General features: G+C 47.5%; 1 protein-coding gene across 1 annotated transcript in view; it reads right to left on the bottom strand.

Annotated features, from left to right (window-relative positions):
• klf12b (Kruppel like factor 12b) overlaps positions 1-26,269 on the bottom strand; it is a 62,455-nt gene that overhangs the window by 17,842 nt on the left and 18,344 nt on the right. The window contains exons 2-4 of the mRNA XM_056289788.1: positions 21,730-21,812; positions 13,352-13,910; positions 867-1,002 (exon numbers count right to left, since the gene is read on the bottom strand). Of these exons, the coding sequence (XP_056145763.1) occupies positions 867-1,002; positions 13,352-13,910; positions 21,730-21,795 (761 nt within the window). The 5' untranslated portion in view covers positions 21,796-21,812. The remainder of the gene's footprint in view (positions 1-866; positions 1,003-13,351; positions 13,911-21,729; positions 21,813-26,269) is intronic.

Genomic DNA, 26,269 nt, shown 5'->3' with positions numbered 1-26,269 from the left:
TCCTCGGGGCATTAACTTGAGTCTGGCCAGGCTGCAAGTTGTGTGACTGTTGTGAGTTTTTATGGGCAGCAGAGAAGGCGAGAAGGAGTCCTGTCTACGATCAGGACGGTGGATGGTGGAAGGAGGCCCTGACACAGATGGAGGAGTGCCGCGGGAGCCCTGATGTGTGTATACCAGCCGAGACACACTGTTTGCATACAGCGTCCACAGCGTGGTAAGGCACAGAGACACACACACAAAGGCCTAGATATGTACAAACACATCGGCTTAAAGCCGACAACTGTGATAATCTGTCCCTCTCTCTGACACTGGGACTACAAACCAGGTGGAGCAGGACTACAAACCAGGTGTAGCAGCCCTTGTGGCTGGTGTGCCGTCAGCTCAGCAGTAAACAGTTCCCACCCTTGTAAAAATGGATCCTGGGACCAAAGCTAACACAGACAAGTCTGATGTATTACAGACTACATCACACGATATGGGAACACTGTTGTACAGTCATATTGGTTGTCATGGACACATCAGCATCACGTTTCAGTCTTTTTTCCAACATGTTGCCGCTGCACCAGTGTTCATCCTACCCAGTCAAAACACCTCAAAAGTGGTATACGGAGACTGGAGCGTGTCTCCAACCATGGTGAAGATGACTGGTAGTGTTAAGGAGCCTGACTCCATCACACACATGGAGGATATAAACATTTATGAATGGAGGAAAATCACAGATTTAAACTTTAAGATACATGCTTAAAAGTTTGCTGCTTATCCAGAAATAAGGTCAAGGGATTTTTTTCCCCCTGTATCCACACACACACACACACACACACACACACACACACACACACACACACTAGACGGACTAGGATACTCACTCTTGTACTGCTCGAGCTATAGACAGCGCGGTGGAGCCCGTCTCATTAACACTGTCCAAGGTCACGTTCGGCAGGTCGTCGTCATCACTGTCGCTTTTGATCTGCCTTGGCGACAGGCCGTTTGGGTCCGTGTACACTGTGTGGAAGGGCCAGATACGGGAGTCACACGCACGACACCGAAAAACCACAACCAGGCACTGTAAAGTGTATAAAGTCACAACCTTGAATCTGGTGATTTTGTTAAGCTGTGTGGTCTGCTGTGTCGATGTTGGTGAGGTGAATGGTGTCTGAATGAGAGTCAGCAGCGCTGCTGTGTCAGAAACACCCATAAAACCTGGTTGGACCTGACCTGAGGATCAGAATCATGCTTATTGGCCATGTGGGTCTGCACAAACATGGAATGTGATTCTGGTTTCGTGGCTCTCTCCGTGTACTTAACAGAATAACAACACTACAACACAACAATCTCCAGATATATACACAAGGATTGACGATATACGGGTGAAATAAGAGGTGATACAGTGCAGTGGTGCAGACAATATATCAAAGATGCTGAAATAGATGTTAGCAGGTTACTTACACACATGCCTGAGGTAGATGGACATGACAGAGCGTACCAGTATACGCACACTGTACAGTACAATATATACAACATGGTTGGATTTGTTTACTGACAGTCTCAAGTGTTCATTTGAATGACAGCCCGCAGAAAGAAACTGCTTTTATATCTGGTTGTCTTGGGGTACAGTGCTCTGTAGCGCCCACCAGAGGGGAGGAGTTGGAACAGGTTGTGACCAGGGTGTGATGGGTCTGCAGTGATGTTGCCTGCCCGTTTCGTGTATAAGTCCTGAATGGAGGGCAGGTTGGCGCCAGTGATTTGCTCTGCAGACTTAGCTGTCCGTTGTAGTCTGTACTGGTCCTGTTTGGTGGCCGATCCAAACCAGACAGTGGTGGATGTGCAGAGGACAGGCTGGATTATTGCAGTGTAGAACTGAAGCAACAGTTCCTGGGGCAGGTTGAATTTCCTGAGCTGGTGGAGAAAGTACATCCTCTGCCGGGCCTTCTTGATGATTGTGTCTATGTTGGGAGTTTTACTTATTGATATTTATTTATGTGTTGGTAAAGGTCTTCTACCAACCAGCTTGTTCTGTCATATCTGTTCGTTAAACCCAACAGCTTCACTTCTTCTTCAAACTCAACACTACCTGCCTTCCTCTCCCTCATTTGGCTGCTATGATGAAGGTGGAAAACACTATGCACCCTGTCATTTTTTCCTGGTGAAGTCCTACCAGACAACAACCATCCACATCAACGACAACATCATGATTTGAATATTTGTGTGGATTAGTTGTGTTAAATATGCTGGTGATGGAAGTAAAAATGTCTGTTTGGATTTTTGTTTGCAGATGAATAAGAAAGACCATCTTTAAACATGTATTCATCCCAATGTAAAAAACCAGGCACAGGTATGTGCACACACACCGGCTGCTTTTCTGGTGCCATGTGGAACTAGAGAGACACTGGTGGCCCTCAGTTTGTTTTTTATCACAAAAAGAGTGTTTTTCAAAGTTTTTTCTCTTCAGAATCAGAATCAGAAACACTTAATTTGTCATTTCATTTTATGCACTTGCGCACGTGAAATGAAACGAAACATCATTCCCCCCCAGCCCACAGCAGTGCAACACAATCCACAGCAGTGCAACACAAAGACAAAAACACATATCCAAAAACTACAAGAACAAATATATCCAAACTAACACATATATCCAAACTAACACATATATCCAAACTAACACATATATCTAAACTAAGCAACAAAAAAATAAAAAATCACTGTCCAGGAGAATGAACACCAGCCAGGATGACTGTTGGAACTGCCGGTCTGCATGGGCTAGCAGTTAGCTTAGCCTGCCCCGCTTCCACCTCCTGTCAGACCGCCCTCGGTGTTTCATCTTCATGTGCAGCTCCAGGCAGGGCCGTGGTCCCTGGGCTCACAGGACGCAGCAGACCAAGCTCTCCCAGCCATCAAACGAAGACAAACTTAGACAAAGACACTTCATGGACGGCACTGGGTGAGGCCGCCGCAAACGTGAATTCGTGCTGCCATCTTCCCACACAAGTACTGGGTGAGGCCGCTGCAAACGTGAATTTGTGCCACCATCTTCCCACACCGGAAGCAGAAGAATGTCAGCATGTCAGTAATCACCTCCCCCTCCCCTCATAATGGAAACGTTTTGGATTGAGCATCAACATTTTTCTTCTTATATTTCCAATAGTCTAAAAACCACAACAGTCCACTCACCATGATGAAACACACTTAATGTGTGCCTGTGTGTGTGTGTGTGTGTGTGTGTGTGTGTGTGTGTGTGTGTGTGTGAGTGTGTGAGTGTGTGTGTGGTGGTAGCCTTGGGGGAGGGGTGGGGAGGAATGGAAGAAAGGACCCTGCAGCACTTCTAGTTGGGGGACGTCAAAAGACAGTCTGCGGGCCAGGCATGAAAATATGCCCAATAGTCACATAAAGAAACACACACACACACACACACACACACACACACACACACACACACACACACACACACACACAGTGTTTATCAGCCTTTATCGTCCACACCCTGCAGATAACAGAGCTGGGTGGAGCAGTGCTTGGGCGTTGTTGATGTCTCTCAGCAATGGGTGAGACACTTGTGATAGTGTACATTTATTTGTGTCTGCACGCATGTGTGCATGCGTGTGTGTGCGTGTGTGTGCGGGTGTGTGTGTGTGTCTTGTCTGAGGAGTGACTATGTATAGGGGAGCTGCGAGTGTGTGCGCCTGGCAGCGAGTGTGAGTGGCTGCATGTGTGCAAACTGAGACCTCAGTTTTCAGTTTCTCCCACTGTGCAGCCAGTAAATGAGCTTAATCGTGATAAGCACAAAAATACCTGGGAGCAAAACAAAGCATGTAAGTATATTTATTTAGTGGACTATTTCTGTGACACCTCCTCCTGGCTGTGAATTCCCATTTCAATTTTATGTTATTAATTTTGTTTTTTTGTTGTTTTTTGTTTTGTTATTTGGATTTCCCCCCCTTTTTCTCCCCAGTTGTATCCAGACAATTACCCCACTCTTCCGAGCTGTCCCGGTTGCTGCTCCGCCTCTCTGCCAATCCAGGGAGGGCTGCAGACTACCACATGCCTCCTCCGATACATGTGGAGTCGCCAGCCGCTTCTTTTCACCTAACAGCGAGGAGTTTCACCAGGGAGGGGGACGTAGCGCGTGGGAGGATCACGCTATTCCCCCAGTTCCCCCCCCCCCCGAACAGGTGCCCCGACCGACCGGAGGAGGCGCTAGTGCAGCGACCAGGACACCCGGCTTCCCACCTGCAGACACGGCCAATTGTGTCTGTAGGGACACCCAATCAACCCGGCGGTAAGACGGGGATTTGAACCGGCGATCCCCGTGTTGGTAGGCAACAGAATAGACCGCCATGCCACCCGGACGCCCCTATGTTATTAAATTGTTATATTTTATTTGTCCATTTGTTCCAGCAGACATTTAACTGACTGGATGTAGCTTAGCATCGTTAGCAGGAAAAGCACCAGCAGGCATGAAATGCCTTGCTCAAGGACACAGCGGCTGTATTAAGGAGTCTTTACAAGGAACCCTTGTATAAGGACGCAGGCTAAACTGGGATTACCTTGTCAGTCCCAAGATTTGAACCAGCGATCCCCTCCTTGCTGGTTCAAGTCTCTAACCACTTGGTTACGCCATCCCCCTGCGTTTGATTTCCTGCTTACTCAAACGTTTCATGAACTATTCTGACAACTTTATCACCTTTACCGTGATCTATGTGAGTAATCCGCCCAGTCACACATTCTCTGGGGGTAAAATCACTTGGCTAAAGAAAAAAAAAATCTTTGATTCACATCCTGATTACCAGCTAACTCGTTATTTCTCCAGCTTAGTTGTCTTTGTCTCTTTTGTTTTTCGCAGTAATAACTGAAAAAAAAATGAAAAAAAAGAAAAGAAAAACAAAGCAATCTTAACTTCAGATTGGCCGGCCTGCTGTACCCCACGACTGTCTGGACCAATGAAAGCGGTGGTCTCCATCTGCAGAGCTCAGAGAAAAAGTCCTATCTATTCCCCAAGTGGTGGCAACTTATCCCCTGGATGGCTCCTTGGATGTGTTGCCACAGCCTGCAGTCATGCTGCCCTCCCTGTCTCCGTGCACGGCCAGGAGAAGCCAGGAGATGAGCACCGAGGCTTAGAAGGGGGCCATGACAAAATGCAACGACGGACCAACGAGTCAAACTGACTTTAATGAAGAGGGGTGTAGTAAACACACACATCACCAACGTACTAAGATGGACTAAAAACCACACGGGGAGATCTTGTAGAAACTGGGGTGCTGCTCCTGAAAGAGGCGGCCGTCACAAACACCAGCTCCTCTTACCTCTGCCCTCTCAGCCGAGACCCCGGCCCGGCCGTAATGGCTTGTAACAAGGGCTGCAGCGGACGTGGCGTTATCACGGGGGGCCGACAGACAGACACACAACGCCGCAGCGGATTTCGCTTCTCGGCGTCCATCGGCTCCGCTCTTGCCGGAGCGAGCTGGAGCGGAGAAGCCGCCGGGTGTCTCGGCGATGGAAAGCCGGCAATTAGTAAAGAACTGTGATGTGTCTTGAAGAAGGGGGGGGGGCGACATTTTGAGCAAATTACACAAAGGAGGAGTGGTGGAGAGGTGGGCAGAGCCCTGGATTTCTTTCTCTCTCTCTTGTTGTTTCCAGTCAAGCCTTGTTTCCATGGCAACCTCCTGCCAGAGACATGGAGACAGCAGTGAAAGGAAGGGCACCCGCCCTCTCTTGAAGAGGATGGCCAACCTGTGTGTGTGTGTGTGCGTGTGTGTGTGTGTGTGTGTGTGTGTGTGTGCGTGCACGCGCGCACACATACATAAGCACACATTTGTTTGTGCATAGATGAGGAGGTTTTAACATGGGGGAGTGTTGCATCACCACACCATGTTGTTGGGTTTGTGTCATCAGACAAGGTCTTTGTGAACACACACACACACACACACACACACACACACACACACACACACACACACACACACACAAAACAACAACGCACAAGCTTATCAATGTGCACTGCATACTGAGGAATGGTGTGCATGTCAACCGAAGTTACAGATATACCCCGAACACAACAATTTGTCCAACTATCCACTGATGGTGACAGTGTCCGCAATAAAAGTCCAGATGATACAAGAAAAAAAAAAAGTACACGCCCCCCCCCCCCCCCCAAAAAACTCCCACCCTAAAACAACCCAACTATCCTCAGATTAAAATAGGACACAATGTGATGTTATCCTTAACGGTTTTGTGGCGGTTTCATTGTGAAACGTGTGCAAGAGCGAGTCAGGCCCTAGTCATACTAACTGTCCTCCAAGAGCCGCACATTGTTCTGTTTGTTTCTGTTTGCTGTCGTACCAACAGCGACGGTATCCACCACACCCAAAACGGACTCTTTTTCCCTCCTGCTCGACGCCTTCGTGCACGCCGGGCAGAGCTGCAGTTGCACTCTTTTAGCATTTGTAGGTATGTGTGTGCGCGCGAGTGTGCATGTGTGCATGTGTTTGCATGCACGTGCGTGCCACCCGTCTTCAATATCCGTCCACACCCTCTTATGCAAGCGTTGCTTTTCCTGTGCTTCCCTCTTCCCCCAGCAGACACCCAGAGTTTAAAATGCCCCTCTCAGTGGACCACCCCACACCCACCCAGCCAAGCTCTGTGTGTGTGTGTGTGTGTGTTTGTGTGCACGCGCGCACTACGTGTCAGTGGTACACACATCTGTGTGTCATGTGTCTGTGCCTCAGCCTGGCCCCGTCCATCTGACAGGGAGTGTCACGAAGGAACCGTACGATAAACAAGAAGCCTCTTTTCCATCTGACCAACAGCTCCCCTGTGTGCGCTGCAGAGGTCCACTCCCCAGGACCGAAAACACCCGCGCTCAGTGGTTAGTAGTAAAACCACGCCCTGGGGGAAAAAACCAACGCCGTAACACAGGGTTCAGTCTAGGCCAGTGAGCTCTAACACACACACACACACACACACACACACACACACACACACACACACGCAAATGGGATGGAGAAGTAGTGTCTCACCAGTCCCAGATGTGTGTTTCTGGTGGAGAAGACCGTGGCTGTCCCAGCCTGCTTACCTGGACCACATACGATATAAAAAAACAGCCGGAAAAAAAAATCTGTCTTGCTCAAAGATGGAAAACCTTTTATCCTTTAAATCTCATCTTCACGAGGATGGAGAGATTTAACATCCCTTTTTAGACCACACACACACACACACACACACACACACACACACACACACACACACACACACACACACACACACACACACACACTGACATATTCTATATTTTCATGTATGGCCTGATGTTGTTTGACTGTATAAATGTCATCTTGACAGGGGGGTGGAAAGGGTTTGGCAGGCATCTAGCGGTATGCAAGCTTTTATACTTTTATATCACCATATTACCTGCAATGTCATTGGTAGACCCAGAAAGAGATCTGGGATCTGTGCTTCTCTTAATACCTACCTACCTACCTACCTACCTACCTATCTATCTATCTATCTATCTATCTATCTATCTATCTATCTATCTATCTATCTATCTATCTATCTATCTATCTATCTATCTATCTATCTATCTATCTATCTATCTATCTATCTATCTATCTATCTATCCTTCCATCCATCCATCCATCCATCCATCCATCTATAGTGGCTTCAGAAAGTATTCAGACTCCTTCACTTTTTGCACACTTTATTGTGTTGTAGACTTAATTTTACAGGGCTAAAATTGCCATGTTTGCCAATCAATCTACAATCAATAGGCCATAATGATGAAATGAAAACATGTTTTTAGAAATATTTTCAAATTTATTAAAAATCAAAACTGAAATCTCTCATTAAAATAAATATTCAGACCCTTTGCTGTGGCACTCCAAGCGGGGGTCAGGTGCATCCTGTTTGCTTCAGTTATCATTAAGATGTGTCTAGAACTTAATTGGAGTCCACTTGTGGCAAAATGAATTGATTGGACATAGTTTGGAAAGGCACACACCTTTGAGTGTTCCCAGGAGCACAGTGGCCTCAAGAACTGTGAAATGGAAGAAGTTTGGGACCACCAGGACTCTTCCTAGAGTTGCCTGTCCAGCCACACTGAGTAACCGAGAAAGAAGGGCCTTGGTCAGGTAGGTGACCAAGAACCCAATGGTCACTCTAATGGCTTCAGAAGTCCTCTGCAGAGATGGGAGCACCTGCAGTAAGGACAACCATCTCAGCAGCAATCCATCATTCAGGCCTTTATGGTAGAGTGGCTAGATGGAAGCCACTCTTGAGCGAAAGGCATGACAGCCCGCTTGGAGTCTGCCAAATGGCATTTAAAGAACTCTGAAAGAATGATGAGAAACTTTCTTTGGTCTGATGAGACAAAAACTGAACTCTTTGGGCAGAACTCCAATCACTATGTCTGGCAAACACCAGGCACTGCTCATCACCTGGTGAATACCATTTTTGAAGTGAAGCACGGTGGTAGCAGTGTCATGCTATGGGGGGGGGGGGGGCTTCTCAGCAGCAGGGACAGGGAGACTGGTCAGAATTTAGGGAAAGACGAATGCAGCCAAATACAAAGAGGTCTTTGAAGAAAAGCACAACAATAACCTGAAGCATGAAGCCAAGACAACGCTGGAGTGGCTTTGGGACAAGTCTCTTTGTCCTTGAGCCAAAGCCCAGACTTAAGCCCCATAGAACATCTGTGGAGAGACCTGAAGATGGCAGTTCAAAGATGCTTCCCATCCAACCTGAAAGAGTTTGAGAGAAATTGCCAGGAAGAATTGGATAAACAATCCAAATTCATGTGTGCAAAGCTTGTAGAGACTTACCCAAGAAGACTCAAGGCTGTAATCACTGCCAAAATGGCTTCTATAAATCACTGAATTAAGGGTCTGAATTCTTAAATGAATGAGAGATTTCAGTTTTTGTTTTTAATGAATTTGCAGACATTTCTAAAAGCATGTTTTTACTTTGTCATCATGTCATGATTGAGTGTAGACTGATGGGCAAAAATGGCAATTTTATCTATTTGAAATTTAATCTACACACAATAGCGTGGAAAAAGTGAAGCATTGCCATATGGCTGGGCAACCACTGCAGAAATAGTGAGGGAGGCAGCTAGGAAGGTACTTGGTGTGTCATCAGAACAGAGGAAGACAAGGAGACTTGGTGGTCGAATGAGGAAGTATAGCAAAGTATACAGAGGAAGAGGTTGGCAAAGAAGTGGGATAGCCAGCGAGATGAAGAAAGTAGACAGGTGTATAAGGAGATGCAGTGTAAAGGGAAGAGAGAGGCAGCAAAGGCAAAGGAAAAGGTATCAGGTGAGTTGTATGAGAGGTTAGACATTAAGGAAGGAGAAAAGGACTTGTACCGATTGACAAGACATAGGGACCGAGCTGGGAAGGATGTGCAGCAGGTTAGGGTGATCAAGGGTAGAGATGGAAATGGACTGACAAGCGAGGAGAGTGTATTGAGAAGGTAGAAGGAGAATTTTGAGGGGCTGATGAATGAAGAAAATGAGAGAGAGGGAAGGTTGGATGATGTGGGGATAGTGAATCGGGAAGTGCGGTGGATTAGCAAGGAGGAAGTGAGGGCAGCTATGAAGAGGATGAAGAGTGGAAAGGCAGTTGGCCCAGATGACATACCTGTGGAGGCATGGAGATATTTAGGAGAGATGGCAGTGGAGTTTTTAACTAGGTTGTTTAACACAATCTTGGAAAGTGAGAGGATGCCTGAGGAGTGGAGAAGAAGTATACTGGTACCAATGTTCAAGAATAATGGTGATGTATAGAACTATAGCAACTACAGAGGTAAAGTTGATCAGCCACAGCATGAAGATATGGGAAAGAGTAATAGAAGCTATGTTATGAGGAGAGGTGACGATTAGCGAGCAGCAGTATGGTTTCATGCCATGAAAGAGCACCACAGATGTGATGTTTTCTTTGAAAATGTTGATGGAGAAGTATAGAGAAGGCCAGAAGAAGTTACATTGTGTCTTTGTGGATTTAGAGAAAGCATATGACAGGGTGTCAAGAGAGGAGGTGTAGTATTGTATGAGGAAATCGGGAGTTGCAGAGAAGTATGTAGGAGTGGTGCAGGACATGTATGAGGGAAGTGTGACAGCGGTGAGTTGTGCAGTTGGAATGACAGATGGGTTCAAGGTGGAGGTGGGATTACATCAAGGATCGGCTCTGAGCCCTTTCTTGTTTGCAATGGTCATGGACAGGTTGACGGATGAGATCAGGCAGGAGTCTCTGTGAACTATGATGTTTGTGGATGACATTGTGATCTGTAGTGAGAGTAGGGTGCAGGTTGAGGGAGGCCTGGAGAGTCGGTGGTATGCACTGGAGAGAAGAGGAATGAAAGTCAGTAGGAGCAAGACAGAATACATATGCATGAATGAGCGGGAAGACAGAGGAATGGTAAGGATGCAAGAGTAGAGGTGACGAAGGCGTATGAGTTTAAATACTTGGGGTCAACTGTCCAAAGTAACGGGGAATGCAGAAGAGAGGTGAAGAAGAGAGTGCAGGCAGGGTGGAGTGAGTGGAGTGGGTGTCAGGAGTGATTTGCGACAGAAGGGTACCTACAAGAGTTAAAGAGAAGGTTTACAAGATGGTTGTGAGACCAGCTATGCTATATGGTTTAGAGACAGTGGCACTGATGAAAAGACAGGAAGCGGAGCTGGAGGTGGCAGAGTTGAAGATGCTAAGATTTTCACTGGGAATGATGAAGGACAGGATTAGGAACGAGTATATTAGAGGGACAGCTCAGGTTGGACATTTTGGAGACAAAGCAAGAGAGGCCAGATTGAGATGGCTTGGACATGTGTGGAGGAGTGATGCTGGATATATTGGGAGAAAGATGCTGAATATGGAGCTGCCAGGGTAGAGGAAAAGAGGAAGGCCAAAGAGGAAGTTTATGGATCTTGTTCTGGGATATTGCTGTGGTCTGCACTTAGGTCCACCAGCCACTGGGCACTGATGTTGTTTGATGCCTCCTTTTCCCATATATCCTTCCAGTATCACCTGGTCTCTACCCTGGGTGGGTCTGATGTTGTTCCCTTGTTACTTTGCAGCTGGAGTACACTTTGGATGGTTCTTTTAGGAACAGGCCATTTACTCTTTTGGCTTATGCTTCTCTAGTGTATCTCTACAGCCTGGCAGCCAGAGCTGTGAGCCTTTATTTGGCAGTTTCCAGGGCCTCACTTATGAACACCTTGCTGTACTTCTTCAACCAGGGCCTGTCTTTCTTCACACCTTTCTGCACCTCTGTTAACTGGCTAACATCTCTCCGTACTGATTTGATCTTGGCTTCCAGCCTTCTGGAGGTTACTGTTGGTGACCTGTGTTCTTAATCCTGTATCCAAGCATCTCCAGGATTATGGTTGCAGTGGCATATACAAGTTCGTTGTCAGTAGCCTATTTCTCATCAGGTTGTCCTGGTTCCTCAACACCTGACACGGACCTTGTTACCCTGGGCAATGATTGAGCAGGTATGACTCTACTCATGTTATTCTCTCACTCATGTCTTAGGTAGTTGGCTTGTGCAGCATAGGAGGTGGAGTTGGTATAAGCCACGGACTGTAAGGGCATTTTCACACCTACAGTCCGTTTGCTTTGGTTTGAATCAGTGAAGGAGTTGCTGCTTTGTTGCATTTTCCGTTTGGTTCGGTATGGTTTCACACAACAAAATTTCCAGCAAACCAAAAATGTATCAAGAAAAGCTATATGGGAGTTGTTACTCTGTTCATTGGTCAGAAATCTTGTGGGGTTGGCAGGCGGAGAAAGGAGGTTGTTTTTCTTCTGGGATAGCTATCCAAAATGGACCATCAGCAGAATTTGCATTTGTTCATTTTTACAGTCATTGTTTGGGCCATATACCAAGCCAAAATATTCTAGCAGAGCGGCACATTTGAACGCGATTCAAGGCTATGTCTAGAGAACAATGTGTTGCTTCACATTACGTGAAGATCTGCTTCATTCAGTCAGCAATTCTGTGACAAAGCTCATCCTCTGCCCATAATGCACAGCGCAGCTGGTGACAGGAGCTGGTTTAATCCAAAAGGTGCACAATGCTTCCTGCAGTTGGATAAGAGGGTTGGATCTAGGTCGGATCACATTCATACCACAAATGATCTGTGCCAAAGTTCGTTTGTAACCAGACCAAGACCACCTCTTTAACAAGGTCTCAGTCTGGTTGTTTTGGTCTGCACCCGAGTGCGATTGCTGTGTTCACACCTGCCCAAATGAACCACACCAAGGCGGTAAACGCTCCAGGGTTCGATTAAAATTGAACAAACAGCTCAGGTGTGAAAGCATCCTTACTGAGACTCGTCCCAACTGGGCTTTGAATCCATGTCTCCAGCAGGAAAATCGGTTTTCTTTCCTCCTACTGATTTATCCAGCTGCTATATAGGTTAGATAGATGGGTAGATATTCATTATATTATCAGCATGATCCCAAGTCTGAATCATGATGTTCAATCATTTCATGTTATTATAAGGGATGTATACAGTCTAATAATTGGTCTGCCAAGCATCACACAGAAGGGCAGGGCTTCCAGGCAGGACAAAAAATACATTTATGTAAGCCTACAATCCAGTAAACATTGAGATATTTTTCCCTATGTAAAAACGCTCATGACTGACTCCCATTGAGGCCCAGTGTCCAAGAGGGACCAATAATGAGGTTTTAAACACCTGTAGTCCAATAAACTTTGCTCCAGTTTGCTTGAATCTGGTGTAGGAACCCATTAATGCAGGGTTTTGATAGAGTTCTATGGGATATTCTACCATGGACAAATTCATTTAGATTACACTGTCTCCTGAAAGTAGATAGCATCAGCACGATAGCATAGTGAGCTAGTTCAGATATTTTATACTTTTTATCAGTCTTGATGCATGCTCAGTAATCCAGGTAAGGAAATCCCAGAAAGCTGAATCAGTTCATATGGACACTTTTTATCAGCTAACATATTAATTGCATTATGACTGATGAGTAACACTGACACATTGTTATAATATTTCACTGACACATTTTGTAGCCCAATATTATGAAAAGTTGTGCTTCCCGTGTAGTCTCAGAGCAATGGAATCCACTTGAAATGGAAGTTAAGCAACACAAAATACATTTGAATTGTCTTTTTTTTTTTTTTTTTTTTTAGCAGTTGCTCATATCACCAGTTGCGGGGCCAGCATTACATTTTGTTTCATTGAAAACTGTTTAGTGAAACGGTGAAATGTTGAAATTATATCCAGTGTGACAGATTTCATCAGGTAGAAGGCATTAAGACATGTCTAACAGCTTAAAAAAATCACAATGACTGAACACGGCTGAACCCTCCACTTTGAGTTGAGAGATGCTGGACTCACCTTTGCTGTGGTTCTTGGTCTCGTCCAGCAGAGGTAGCATGATGGCGTTGTTGAGGCTGGAGGGGGATCTGACAGCGGTGGTGTACATGAGCGGCAGTGACTGGACCACCACGGGGATGCGGTGGACATGGCCGGCCAGCTTCCCGGCTCCCTGCAGGCTCAGAGGGCTCGTCGGAGGAGGTGGCACAGAGTGCAGGATGTGCAAATATTGCTGACCTCTGACCCCGGCGCCAGGGGCAACCAGAGGGCCGGGCGTGAGCACCGAGGAGGCTGAGGTGATGACAGACGGAGAAGTGGAGGAGGAAGAGGAGGACGATGATGATGATGAAGATAATGAGGATGGGGAGAAGGAGGATGTGAGAGGTGAAGATGAGGTGACCGCAGAGGTGACGGATGTAGAAGAGGAAGGGCGGGGTTTGTTGATTGACAGGTCCACCGGCTCAGTCTGCGTGTGGAAGTGTGGGTCGTGAGCGAGCAAGTCCTCTGGAGGTTCTGGTTTGACTCGGCTGAGCAGGAGGGGGACGCCGTCCATTGCAGGGTAACGGCGCACTTTGGGTGACTGTGGAGGGAAGTGAAACACACCCAATTAGAGTCACTCACAATACATTCATTTCGTTTTCTGGTTTTACATTTTGGAAAGTGTCACTACCACAACCCTTCAGAGGGTTAGCATGTCAAGTTCAACATCATTTAACCACATCAGATGATGTCTTGATGCATGTTCAACAATCCAGGTAAGAAAATCAAAGAAGGTTGAATCAGTTCATCTGGATACAACGTTTATTGACAGATAAGTTTCATCACTCATCTAAGTGACATCTTCAGTCTAAACTGAGTGCAGGTATCCCCACCCTTATAAACAATACAGTGCAATACAGTTGCATAACGACCAAAACCAACGACCAGTTTCATATGCAAATATGGGTGTGACCATTAATTAGAGCTTCATGGGCCATGTGTACTATTCACAGAGAATTTGGGAATGTTTGCAATCACAGCATTGTAAAATGGCGACAGATGTACTAGATGATGGACAGATGTTAAGAGGGAACGACCATCCCTGAACTGAGGGGGGGTGGGGGGTGGGGGGGCTACATCTGCCGCCATCTTACAATGATGTGATTGCAAACATTCCCTTCCCAAATCCTCTGTGAGTAGTACACATAGCCACTGAAACTCTAGTTAATGGTCACACCCATATTTGCATATGAAACTGGTCGTCGGTTTTGGTCATTATGCCACTGTGTTGTTTATAAGGGGTGGGGATACTTGCTGTCAGTTGACACTGAGGAGGTCATTTAGATGAGTGGTGAAATGTATCTGTCAATAAACGTTGTACCCAGATGAACTGATTCAACCTTCTTTGATTCCGATAACAGAGTTTGATATTAATTACTACTTGTATCCTTCAAAATTTCAACTGTTTGGCATCCGGGTAGCATAGCGGTCTATTCCACTGCCTACCAACACGGGGGTCGCCGGTTCGAATCCCTGTGTTGCCTCCGGCTTGGTTGGGCATCCCTACGGACACTATTGGCCGTGTCTGCGGGTGGGAAGCCGGATGTGGGTATGTGTCCTGGTCGCTGCACTACTAGCACCTCCTCTGGTCGGTCAGGGCGCCTGTTCGGGGGGGGAGGGGGAACTGGGGGGAATAGTGTGATACTCCCACACGCTACGTTCCCCCTAGAAACTCCTCACTGTCAAGTGAAAAGAAGCGGCTGGCGACTGCACATGTATCGGAGGAAGCACGTGGTAGTCTGCAGCCCCCCCCGGATCGGCAGAGGGGGTGGAGCAGCGACCGGGACAGCTCGGAAAAATAGGGTAATTGGCCAAGTACAATGGGAGAAAAAGGGGGAATAAATCAAAAAGAAAAAAAATTTTTTTGCAACTGTTGATACCAGAAAATTTTGATTGATTTCAGGTAAAAGGGAAATTACTGTTGCAGTGACATTCTGCCACTTTAATGTATAATGGGGATATCATAGCATATGGTAGCATATCGGGTAGATGCAGGCAGGTATATGCAGTGACATTTACCGAAGAGGGAATGAGGAAATTTCCTCCTCCCCATCCAGACAGTAAGCAAGTCTCCTGTCTAAGTATGATGTCATACCTCAATAAAACGCAGGAGGAGTATTGCTCATATTACTCACTCCCTCTCTTTCAACATCTTCTCTCTCTCTCTCTCTTGTTTTGGTGTTGGTCACTCGCTCTTTTCCTCCTGTTTTCCATCACTCCCACAGAAACACAGCTCTCTTGGCTCACCCCATATCTTCCCTAAATCTCTTTTGTGACGGTGGAAAAACATCATATGGGCCCAATTTCCTGACTAACTCTCACTCACTCTCCCCTGTCTCTGTCTTTCTCCTATCTTCCTCTCCCTTCTCTATCTCGCTCTCTCCCTCTGTCTCTGTATCTTGCTAAAGGGCCTCCAGAGGCCAACGCCGGTGGCTCATCATGTCCATTAACACATCTTTAACTTCTGTTATTTTTTTTGTTTGTTTATACAACTTGGGTCTTATTTTCGTAGGTTTTGATATCGTAGTTTTTGCCATCATACGTACCAGTTATGATATAATTTTACGCACCAACTTCACCCCCCCTTTTTTTTCTCCCAATTGTACTTGGCCAATTACCCCACTCTCCCGAGCCGTCCCGGTCGCTGCTCCACCCCCTCTGCCGATCCGGAGAGGGCTGCAGACTACCACATGCCTCGGCCGATATGTGTGGAGTTGCCAGCCGCTTCTTTTCACCTGACAGTGAGGAGTTTCACCAGGGGGGATGCAGTGTGTGGGAGGAACACGCTATTCCCCCCTGTCCCCCCTCCCCCCTGAACAGGCGCCTTAACCGACCAGAGGAGGCACTAGTGCAGCAACCAGGACACATACCCACATCCAGCTTCCCACCTGAAGACACATAGTCTATAGGGATGCCCAACCAAGTCAGAGGTAACGTGGGGATTCGAACCAGCGATCCCCGTGTTGGTAGGCAACGGAATAGTCTGCTACGCTACCCCAACGCCCCTCACCAGCTTCATTTTTTTAGATTTTGGACATGTGACCACGGCTGGACTCGATTACAATGGTGTCTTATGGCACAAGTGAACAGGAGTCTTAAACATGTCCTTTAAACAACAACCCCCCCCCCCCCAGTGTCTCAGTTCAGATAATTGGGTTAAATTGGACTTGTTAAAACTTGTCTGACCCTCGTGTTTAATTGTCCCATAAGGCATCGTTGTAAAGCTGAGTCCAGCGGTGGTCCAAAATCTCCAAAACGAATGCAGCGAGTTAAACAACTTCATAACCGATATGTACCCAATGGCAGAACCACGGTAGGAGTAAGAAGGAAGGTACAAAGTAATTGGATTTTCTCTCAATTCCATTCCTATTTGTTCTTCGTGACTCACAGCGTCAGTCTTCTGATATCACCATGACTCTACCGCCGATCTGACCTGTTTGTTTACATCTGAATCACCTCTAAAAACAGACCCACGCAGTCATGTTTCCCACGGAGCCGCGTTATAGTCAACCCGGCTCTCCACGGCCGAGAATAGAAACAGCGACAAATGCTGCATGTTCCATGTGATGCAGCGTAACTTGGCTAACTGTGTTCTCTGCCAGAGGTTCTGCGAGGGTATGCGGACAATACCGCTGATCCAAAAACCAGAGCTCGTCTGAGTCCCAACTAGGCTGTCATGGAGAACTCTGGACCCTGGACTTCTTCTAAAAGATGTGGGGGGGGGGGGGGCTCATACAGGCAGAGGGGAAATCGTTCACCACTACAACAGATGTAAATGAAAAAAAAAAAAGGTTAGCCATAGTGAATTTTGTCCCCTCTTTTGTTTTTTAAACCCTTCACATTTCTTTCCCCTTCCGTAATGCTGGCAGCGTGAGGATCTGTGGTGAATTACAGAAGGGAGGTTTTGTGAGTAGCCTGTGTGCATTTTTTTTTTTTATGGAGTCGCTTACTATTTTCAGTCCAGATCTGTACACTCATTTTCAGCCTACAGGAAACGCTGTGACCCCCATGAATCAGCCCTGGCCCCCCCCCCCACCCCACCCCCAGCGAAACCTCTCCGGGGGTCAGAAAATGAATTCTACCCCCTGGAACATGCCCTCTGTTGACCCCCTGGTGACCTCTGGGCTGCGTTCTGAATCAAGGTGTCGGGTCAAAGTTCATGGCACATTATCGCGTCACGATAGCTCCTAAAAAGAGCTTTAACACTCCATATTTTTTTGTGTGTGTATATAGTTTATGATCCCTTCTGCAAAGAGTCAAAGGAAACCAAATAATTAAATAATTTCACAAATCAGATTTGATTAATCTTTTTTTTCCCTACATCACCATAAAAGGAATAATTTCTAATCGACGTTCTAATTTGCTTGCACCGGAGGAAAAGTTCCCTCTCGACTTTGTCAAGCTTGCAGTGAGTCGGTAATCTTTAAAATCTTTTGTCCTCTGATTAAAAACGTCACCAGGCCTCCTTCACGGGGGAAACGAGGACATCTGATACGCTCACAAATCTCAGTTGTCTTCAGTCATTTCTTCTTTTTTGCACGGCGACATATTTCATCGTAGAATATCTCCAGATAACAAGGTCCGCTGCTGACCTCCCTTGTTAAGCGGGCATAGATCAGCTATAGGGGAGCTCCCACGGAGTCTCGCAGCTCCTCCCAAGTCATTAGACCTTCACTCTTGATCCGCTAACATGTGGCCGGTTGTACGGTGGAGCTCCCGGTGGGAAATGCTGCGACCGGCCATTTCAATGAAAACCCATCAAAAACAATCGCTTATGCTACACTCCTGTGTGTGTGTTTGTGAGACTGAATGTTCCTGGTGTTGTTTGGACTCTGGGTCCAGATACCCACCTGCAGACCCCTCAGGCTAGCATCCATCCGGCTTTAGCTCCGTCTCCTCAGCCCATGTTTGCATGCACCGTATTTAGGCTGGCGGGGGGGGGGGGTTGTCACTGAGAGCCTGGAGCTACGCTGCCAACAGGCTTTGAAGGCATTACCTTCACCGAGGCTGTTCTCGGTGTTGTGGAAACCTCGTCCCTCGCAGCCCATGCCCGCTAGTACTCTGTGTTTGGTTCGCTGCTGACGTTCTGCAGCGTTGCCAGCTCTTCCCACCACCGTCAGAGTGGAAGAGGAAAATATCGGCGCAGAGGAGAATATATCACATTTCGACTCACAACCGCAACTCTATTCTGAATAACATTTGGAGATTATTTATGGCTTATGACCACTCTGGTTATTGGACGGGTGCAGATCTATGATGATCATAGTCAGGAATTTAGTTAGTGGCACTGATATGATGTCAAAGAGGCCAGCCCTCTGCGGCTCCTGTGTGAAAAGAGCAACGTTCATGTGGAAAGATCAAAATAATAGGGTCCGTGGTGTTACATAAAAGTAAAAGAAAAAAAACTTATTTGCATATTGGCCAAGGCTCTTACACGGATCTCAGTTTGCACAAATGGAAAACTTCAGCAGCCACCCCCACTCTCGCTTTGACAAACGCAAAACACACACACACACATACATACACACACTCATTATGCACACACACACACAACTTATTACGCCACACATACACACACTCTCACACGCATGCTCCACCCCGACCCGCCTGCCTGCCTCTGTCCTCATGGCATTGTCTTTATTAGGGGATACTGGTTAGCAGGGCAGATTTTCCAGCCCCTTGCGGGTGAATTCTCTAACGAGGCAGACCATTTCCAGCAAGCCCTTGGCCCCCCGCCACCCAAATGAAGACCACATTTCTGCAGCAGTCTAAACTGTCTGTCTGTGTCTGCCATTTAAAGGGAAGCTCAGTCAGTTAGGGCGAGATTGGATCTCGGCGCACTTCAAAGCCGTGTGGGCTGCAGTGCTCACATCCTGCCTTTGATTGACATCACTACATGTATAAAAAAAAAAGAAGAAGAAGAGGAGGAGGAGGAGGAGAAAGGGACTTCAGTCCCTGGCCATTAGGCAGCAGGGCAAGGGCACAGCACTAAAACACTCGAGCCACAGCTGAGAGCAAAGCACTCACAGAAATCAGCCACCTGCTTCCCTTCGCCTTTCCGTCACGTCCTTCCACGCTCGCAGGAGAGATTCTGTTCTTATCAACACCAAGTGACTGCACGGCATACACTTCTCTGAAAGAAGTGCGATAACCCACCGGGTTATCTGCAGCTGGTATTTTTCTCATCCATCAAGCACAAATGCCCCAAGGTTCTCCTCCGAAGCAACCACTCAGCGCTTCACCCCGCAAAACAAGTTCCAGGGTCGTCGTTAGACGTGTGTATGTGTGTGTATATAGGACATATTAGGGGTGACCAATTATTGATAAGATGTGAATGGAAATCAATGATAACTGAACACTACTCATCATGTCTATAAATACTGAGTGGCCTGCACCCACTGCACACACAGCTGGAGCAGCAACACAAAGGCCTGGTAACCTAGCAACCGCCTCTCCATAACAAGACCACTTTATTTCTTTGTACGCTGGACCAGAGAGCACTTAAATGATAGGTTGGGTGAAAAAAAATAGAAAAAATTGCTCCAGGTAACTCGAGCATCTCTCACACAGCGTTTTGGTCTAACATCAACACATAGACCCACATCCGCACAGAAGACACCAGAAACACACCATTAAAAATACGCAACGCATGTCCAGCTCATGTTTAAACCTTATCTTAAAATTTATCATTTTTATCTGGTTTGTTTGACTAACATTAAGTCAACTGCCTGGCCCGTCTTCTCCCTCAGCTTGTGAATGATAGAGACAACATTGCTGGGGGTCACAATTCTACAATTAAATAATACTTAAACAAACAAACAAATAATGATAATAATAATAATAATAATAAAAGGGCCTGCAGGGCTATTCAACCAAAAACGCTGCCAGAAATGAATTGTCTGGAGAGAGGAGTGAAACTTGTGTGTGGGATGAAGTGTGAGAAACAGAGCAACATCGAGAGAGAAAGAGGGCAAGAGAGAGAGCAGGCGAGAGAGAACATGAGAGGGGGGGGGGACAGAGAGAGAGTGAGAGGGAGAGCAAGAGAGAGAGAGGGAGAGGGAGAGAGAGAGAGGGAGGGAGGGAGGGAGAGGGAGAGGAAGAGAGAGATGGAGAGAGGGAGAGAGAAAGATTGAGAGAGAGGGAGCGAGAGAGAGGGAGGGAGGGAGGGAGGGAGAGAGAGAGGGAGCGAGAGAGAGGGAGAGGGAGAGGGAGAGAGAGAGGGAGGGAGGGAGGGAGAGGGAGAGAGGGAGAGGGAGAGGAAGAGAGAGATGGAGAGAGGGAGAGAGAAAGATTGAGAGAGTGAGAGAGAGAGGGAGCGAGAGAGAGGGAGGGGGTTGATCGTTACAATGATCAACCCTCTTTGATCATTCTAACGATATTGATCATTACAACGTTGTTTTGATGTTCATTATTAGAGTTTTTGTGTACCGTTCAAACTATTTTTGATGCTTTGGCAACATCGTTGTAAAACTTTCGTGCCAATAAAGCCCTTTGAATTGAATTAAGAGGGAGAGAGAGAGAGAGAGAGAGAAGAGCGAGAGAGAGAGAGAGCGAGAGAGAGAGAGAGAGAGAGAGAGAGAGAGAGAGAGAGAGAGAGAGAGAGAGAGAGAGAGAGAGAGAAGAGCGAGAGAGAGAGCAGGAGAGAGAGAGAGAGAGGAGAGGGAGAGAGGGAGAGAGAGAGAGCGAGAGAGAGAGAGAGAGGGAGAGAGAGAGAGAGGGAGAGCGAGAGAGAGAGAGAGAGAGAGAGGGGGCAGACGGAGAGAGGGCGAGAGAGAGTGAGAGGGAGGAAACTGAACTTTGGTAGAGAGACTATAGTTTGGTATTTTGGTTTGTTTATTTGTGTGGATTTGTCTTCCTCTTCGTGTGTGTGTGCGTGTGCGCGTGTGTGTGTGCGTGTGCATGTGCATGTGTGTGCGTGTGTGTGCATGTGTGTGCGCGTGCGTGTGTGCGTGTGTGTGTGTGCATGTGTGTGTGTGTGCGTGTGTGTGTGTGCGTGCCAGAGAGAGAAAGACTAACGGAGAGCAAGGCAAAATTGAGAGAAACTGAAAGACGTAAAGAAACAGGAACAGACAGAGATAAAGATTTAGAGTTTCCCATGTGACCTTCCTACTCCCCGGAGCAGTGACTACATCTGTGAGTTTACCCCCAGCCCAGCCAGCTCCTCCTCCTCCTCCTCTTCTGCTCTCCGTTCCTCTCCTCCTCCTTACTACCATGCTCTCCGACCCCTCCTCTTAGCCCCCTGCACCGCGCTGCTCTTACTCGCCCGGGCCTGGGAGTGATTATCGGGCCATGGCCAGGAGGAGAAAAAGAAGGAAAAGCAGGAAAAAAGGGAATTGTCTGGAAAACAACTGCTCTCTTACCCCTTGTTCCGATTCCAGGGGCTCAGCTTTGACTCGAACTGCAGGCATTCCATCAAGCATTAACATCCTGTTTCTGGGGCCGTCTGTGGAGAAAACAGAGCAGGAGGCGTAAGACGGATGTTTTAACATGACTAAGCAGCCTGCACACGACTTTACTCCTTTATTACACATGCACATACAGCGCCCTGCACACAGTACCGTACAGTACAGTACAGTACAGTACAGCACAGTATATAACAGCACAGTACAGAACAGCACAGTACAGTACAGCACAGTATAGTACAGTACAGTACAGCACAGTACAGTACAGTATATAACAGCACAGCACAGTACAGTACAGCACAGTACAGCACAGCACAGTGCAGTACAGCTCAGCACAGCACAGCACAGCACAGCACAGTTCAGTACAGTACAGCACAGTACAGTATATCACAGCACAGTACAGTACAGTACAGTGCAGTACAGTACAGTACAGCACAGTACAGTATATCACAGCACAGCACAGTTCAGTACAGTACAGCACAGTACAGTATATCACAGCACAGTACAGTACAGTACAGTACAGTACAGTACAGCACAGTACAGTACAGTATAGCACAGCACAATGCAGTACAGTACAGTACAGCACAGCACAGTACAATAGAGTACAGTGCAGTACAGTACAGCACAGCATAGTACAGTACAGAACAGCACAGCACAGTACAGCACAGTATAGTACAGTACAGTACAGCACAGTACAGTACAGTATATAACAGCACAGCACAGCACAGTACAGCACAGCACAGTGCAGTACAGCTCAGCTCAGCACAGCACAGCACAGCACAGCACAGCACAGCACAGCACAGTTCAGTACAGTATATCACAGCACAGTACAGTACAGTACAGTACAGCACAATGCAGTACAGTACAGTACAGCACAGCACAGCACAGTACAATAGAGTACAGTACAGTACAGTACAGCACAGCACAGTACAGTACAGTACAGTACATGCACTAAGGACAAAATTCACACACACAATATTTCAAAAGCCAAGAGCAGCATTAAGAATCACGCTGACAAACAGACCAACTGCACGGCTGTCTCATCCCGACACCAGAGAGTTTGTGTGATAATCAATATGTTCGGCTAAACCTGGGCTTCATAATGCTGCATAATGCACATAAGACTCACTGAAACATACATGGCCCCTTCGTAAAATTACGTGTTAAAAACCGTATCCACAAAATGCTCTCCGAGCGCCGACATCACAAGGCGCTAAACACCACAGCTACAAGTGCAGGTACAACGTTCTCATACGACAGACACACGTAAACATCCTGTTCATTCTTTTATTTTTTGCTGACGTGCTGCAAAATCTTGTAAATGTGAGAAATGTTAAAAATTCTTTAAGGCATATTTAACACAGGAATAAGTTCACACATGTATGTATGGAGGCACATGCACAAGGGCAAACCAATGCACTGCTAACTTATAAGCACACACACACACACACACACACACACACACACACACACACACACACACACACACACACACACACACACGCAGGCAAACCAATGCACAGCTAACATATAAGCGCACACACACACATTCACCCACCCACCCACACACACACACACACACACATCGTGAGACAGGAAAGCAACACCACATCCAGACACCGTCTACTCTCTGTGCTCTGAGCCGGTGTGGCCGGTGGCGGCTCGCGCCTCGGCGCTGCTGTGCTGTGGCTTTAAGAGCGGTCTTCAGGCAGAGCCAATGACAACAATGCATGTTCCGTATCCCGCAGCTGGGCCCGACCTGAAGTAACCCGGCCTCTTATTATTTTAGCAGCAGTACATGGAGGAATGCAAGCAAGACAAATGGGCTCTAAACATCTCTATCACTCTCCACTGCTGGCAACACCAGCTGGACGTGTGGCCCGAACCCCAAGTCAGCAGCACCAGAGTCATCCCGGTCACTCGGACGGGGAGCGAGAGAGAGAGCGAGAGAGAGAGCGAGAGAGAGAACTGGGCCAGCCTTGGCCGACCTTGATTCCCTGCACTCTGACTAAAGCCGTCTGACTGCCCACCTCACTGTACAACACACAGCTCAAACTCTGCAGGAAAACCAACAACCGTGTCGACACCCGTCTGCTGAAAAACACAAACAAACCTGTCAACAAATAAGCTGATTTCACTCTGGCATGAAAACCGATCAAAGCATTTATTAAAGACACGGTCTTTGATGTGGATTTCAATAATAAAAAAAACAGTTAACCAAACTACATAATGCTGCAAACTGTTTCCTGTTTCATAGACTCTCCACCATGTGAAGTGTGTGTGTGTCTGTGTGGGTGTGCGAAGGCTCTCTCTCTCTCTCTCTCTCTCTCTCTCTCTCTCTCTCTCTCTCTCTCCCTCTCTCAGGTCTAAGTCCCTCCGGTACCCTGGCTCTGCTGCTTTTGTATTGTTGTCCAGGATGTCCTTCGGCTTCAGGTCTTGGTAGGCCCAGATAGTGTTGCCATAGTAACGGCTGGGCGGGTGGAGCTGCAGCCTCAGACCAGCCGCGAGCCATGTGAGAGGAAGAGGAGAGCACCGAGAGAGAAAGGAGGTTTGTCTTCTTACAAGATGACCATAAAAAATATCTGTGCGTGTGTGTGTGTGTGTGTGTGAATACATTGTTTTCATGGCCATAAAAACCACAGTATGTGCGCAGTTTTTCCACCGAGAGACCCTTTAAAAGCCGGTTGTGCTCTCACCATGCAGGGGTTTCACTTTGTCAAAAAAAAAAAAAAGATCCGCCACCCTCACACAGAAGCACGAAGTGGCTTCTACCCACCTCCAAAACCACCTCGACTGGCGCTTCAAAAAACGCATTCCGGACGATTTCCGACAAGATGGAAATCCCACAACCTCCCAGTTTCCCCGCAGCATGGCCGCTGGGTGGGCGAGAGGCAGCGTCCGCGCAGGCCGCTCTCCTCGGGGTCTCTACAGCGGCGGGAAACGCAGCCGCCCGTGACCGCCTGGCTAATGAACCGGCCTGCAGCGGGCTGCTTATAGGAAATCAATGGCCGGTGCATGCCTGTGCTGGCGGCTGTAATGACCAATGAGCTTGCAGAAGGGAGTGAGACTTAACACTGAGTAATGAGGTAATGAAGTGGCGCTGTGCACAGAGGAGGTCACATCGGAAAACTCTGACCTATTGTCAACCGCTTTCATTCTCATTAGAATTCCTTATCTGTGCCGTTTGTTTTCTGTACTTCCCGATCAGATAGAGCCTGAGAGTGTAGAAATATTTGTAGAAGCGGGCTTTTTTTTTTTTAAAACGGAGAGAGCATACTTGGAGGTAATAAACCAGTGTGTGTGTGTGTGTGTGTGTGTGTGTGTGTGTGTGTGTGTGTGTGTGTGTGTGTGTGTGTGTGTCCGTTCTCTTGCTCCAGCTTTGCTCTGCTGGCAGCAGGGGCTCAGGGAATCGGTGGCATGCTGTCCATCAGCGCTATAAGGCGCCGTGTGTGGGAGACGAAGAGACGGGGATGGGAGGAGGGGGGGGGGGTGAAAGAGCGAGAGTGAGAGAGGGAGGGAGGGAGGGGAAGAGGGCAGATTAAGATCACCTTTCCATTTGCTGCACTCTGAAATGAGATGGCCATCCCAGGTGTGTGTGTGTGTGTGGGGGGGGGGGTTGTTGGATGGAGGTAGGAGAGCAGCAGAGTGTTAAGGCATCTCATTTCTGCACCCCACCCCCCACCCAGACACCCCCCCACCCCATTCCCACTACCATCCCCAGAGATCAGGAGACGGACCAGGTGAAGAATTGAGGCCATTCCTACCAGGAAAAAAAAAACCCATGCATGTACACACAGACATTACATTTATACATGAACATGTGTTGAGGACGACGTGAGACAGCATGCAGAGCATGTCCTGCCTCCATTCTGTGGCGGTATTCCAAGTAAAATGGGATATTAAGGGGGGACTAACAGGAAAGAATGGGATTTAACTGGATGGTGCAAGACTGTTGACGATATTATTGACTGGACTTGTTGAATCACAAAAAGGTGGCTGTTTTAGAGAACGCTAAGCTGATTAGATTTTGATGTGAAACAGACAATACCCCCCCCCCCATTTTTCTCCCCAATTGTACTTGGCCAATTACTCCACTCTTCCGAGCCGCCCCAATCTCTGCTCCACCCCCTCTGCCGATCCGGGGAGGGCTGCAGGCTACCACATGTCTCATGTCGCCAGCCGCTTCTTTTCACCTAACATTGAGAAGTTTCACCGGGGGGACGTAGCGCGTGGGGAGATCACGCTACCCCTCCCCCCAGTCCCCCCCCCCCAAACAGGCACCTCGACCGACCGGAGGAGGCGCCAGTGCAGCGACCAGGACACATACCCACATCCGGCTTCCCACTCGCAATCACGGCCAATTGTGTCTGTAGGGACGCCCGACCACGCCGGAGGTAACAAGGGGATTCGAACCAGCGAGCCCCGTGTGGGTAGTCATTAGGATAGACTGCTATGCTACCCGGACACCCCAAGCTGATTAGATTTTGATGCGAAACAA

Source organism: Lampris incognitus, chromosome 11 (assembly GCF_029633865.1).
Source record: "Lampris incognitus isolate fLamInc1 chromosome 11, fLamInc1.hap2, whole genome shotgun sequence".
In the NCBI taxonomy this organism is placed as follows: domain Eukaryota; kingdom Metazoa; phylum Chordata; class Actinopteri; order Lampriformes; family Lampridae; genus Lampris; species Lampris incognitus.
Note: the sequence above shows the minus strand (reverse complement) of the source record. Positions and strands in the feature narration are given on the sequence as shown.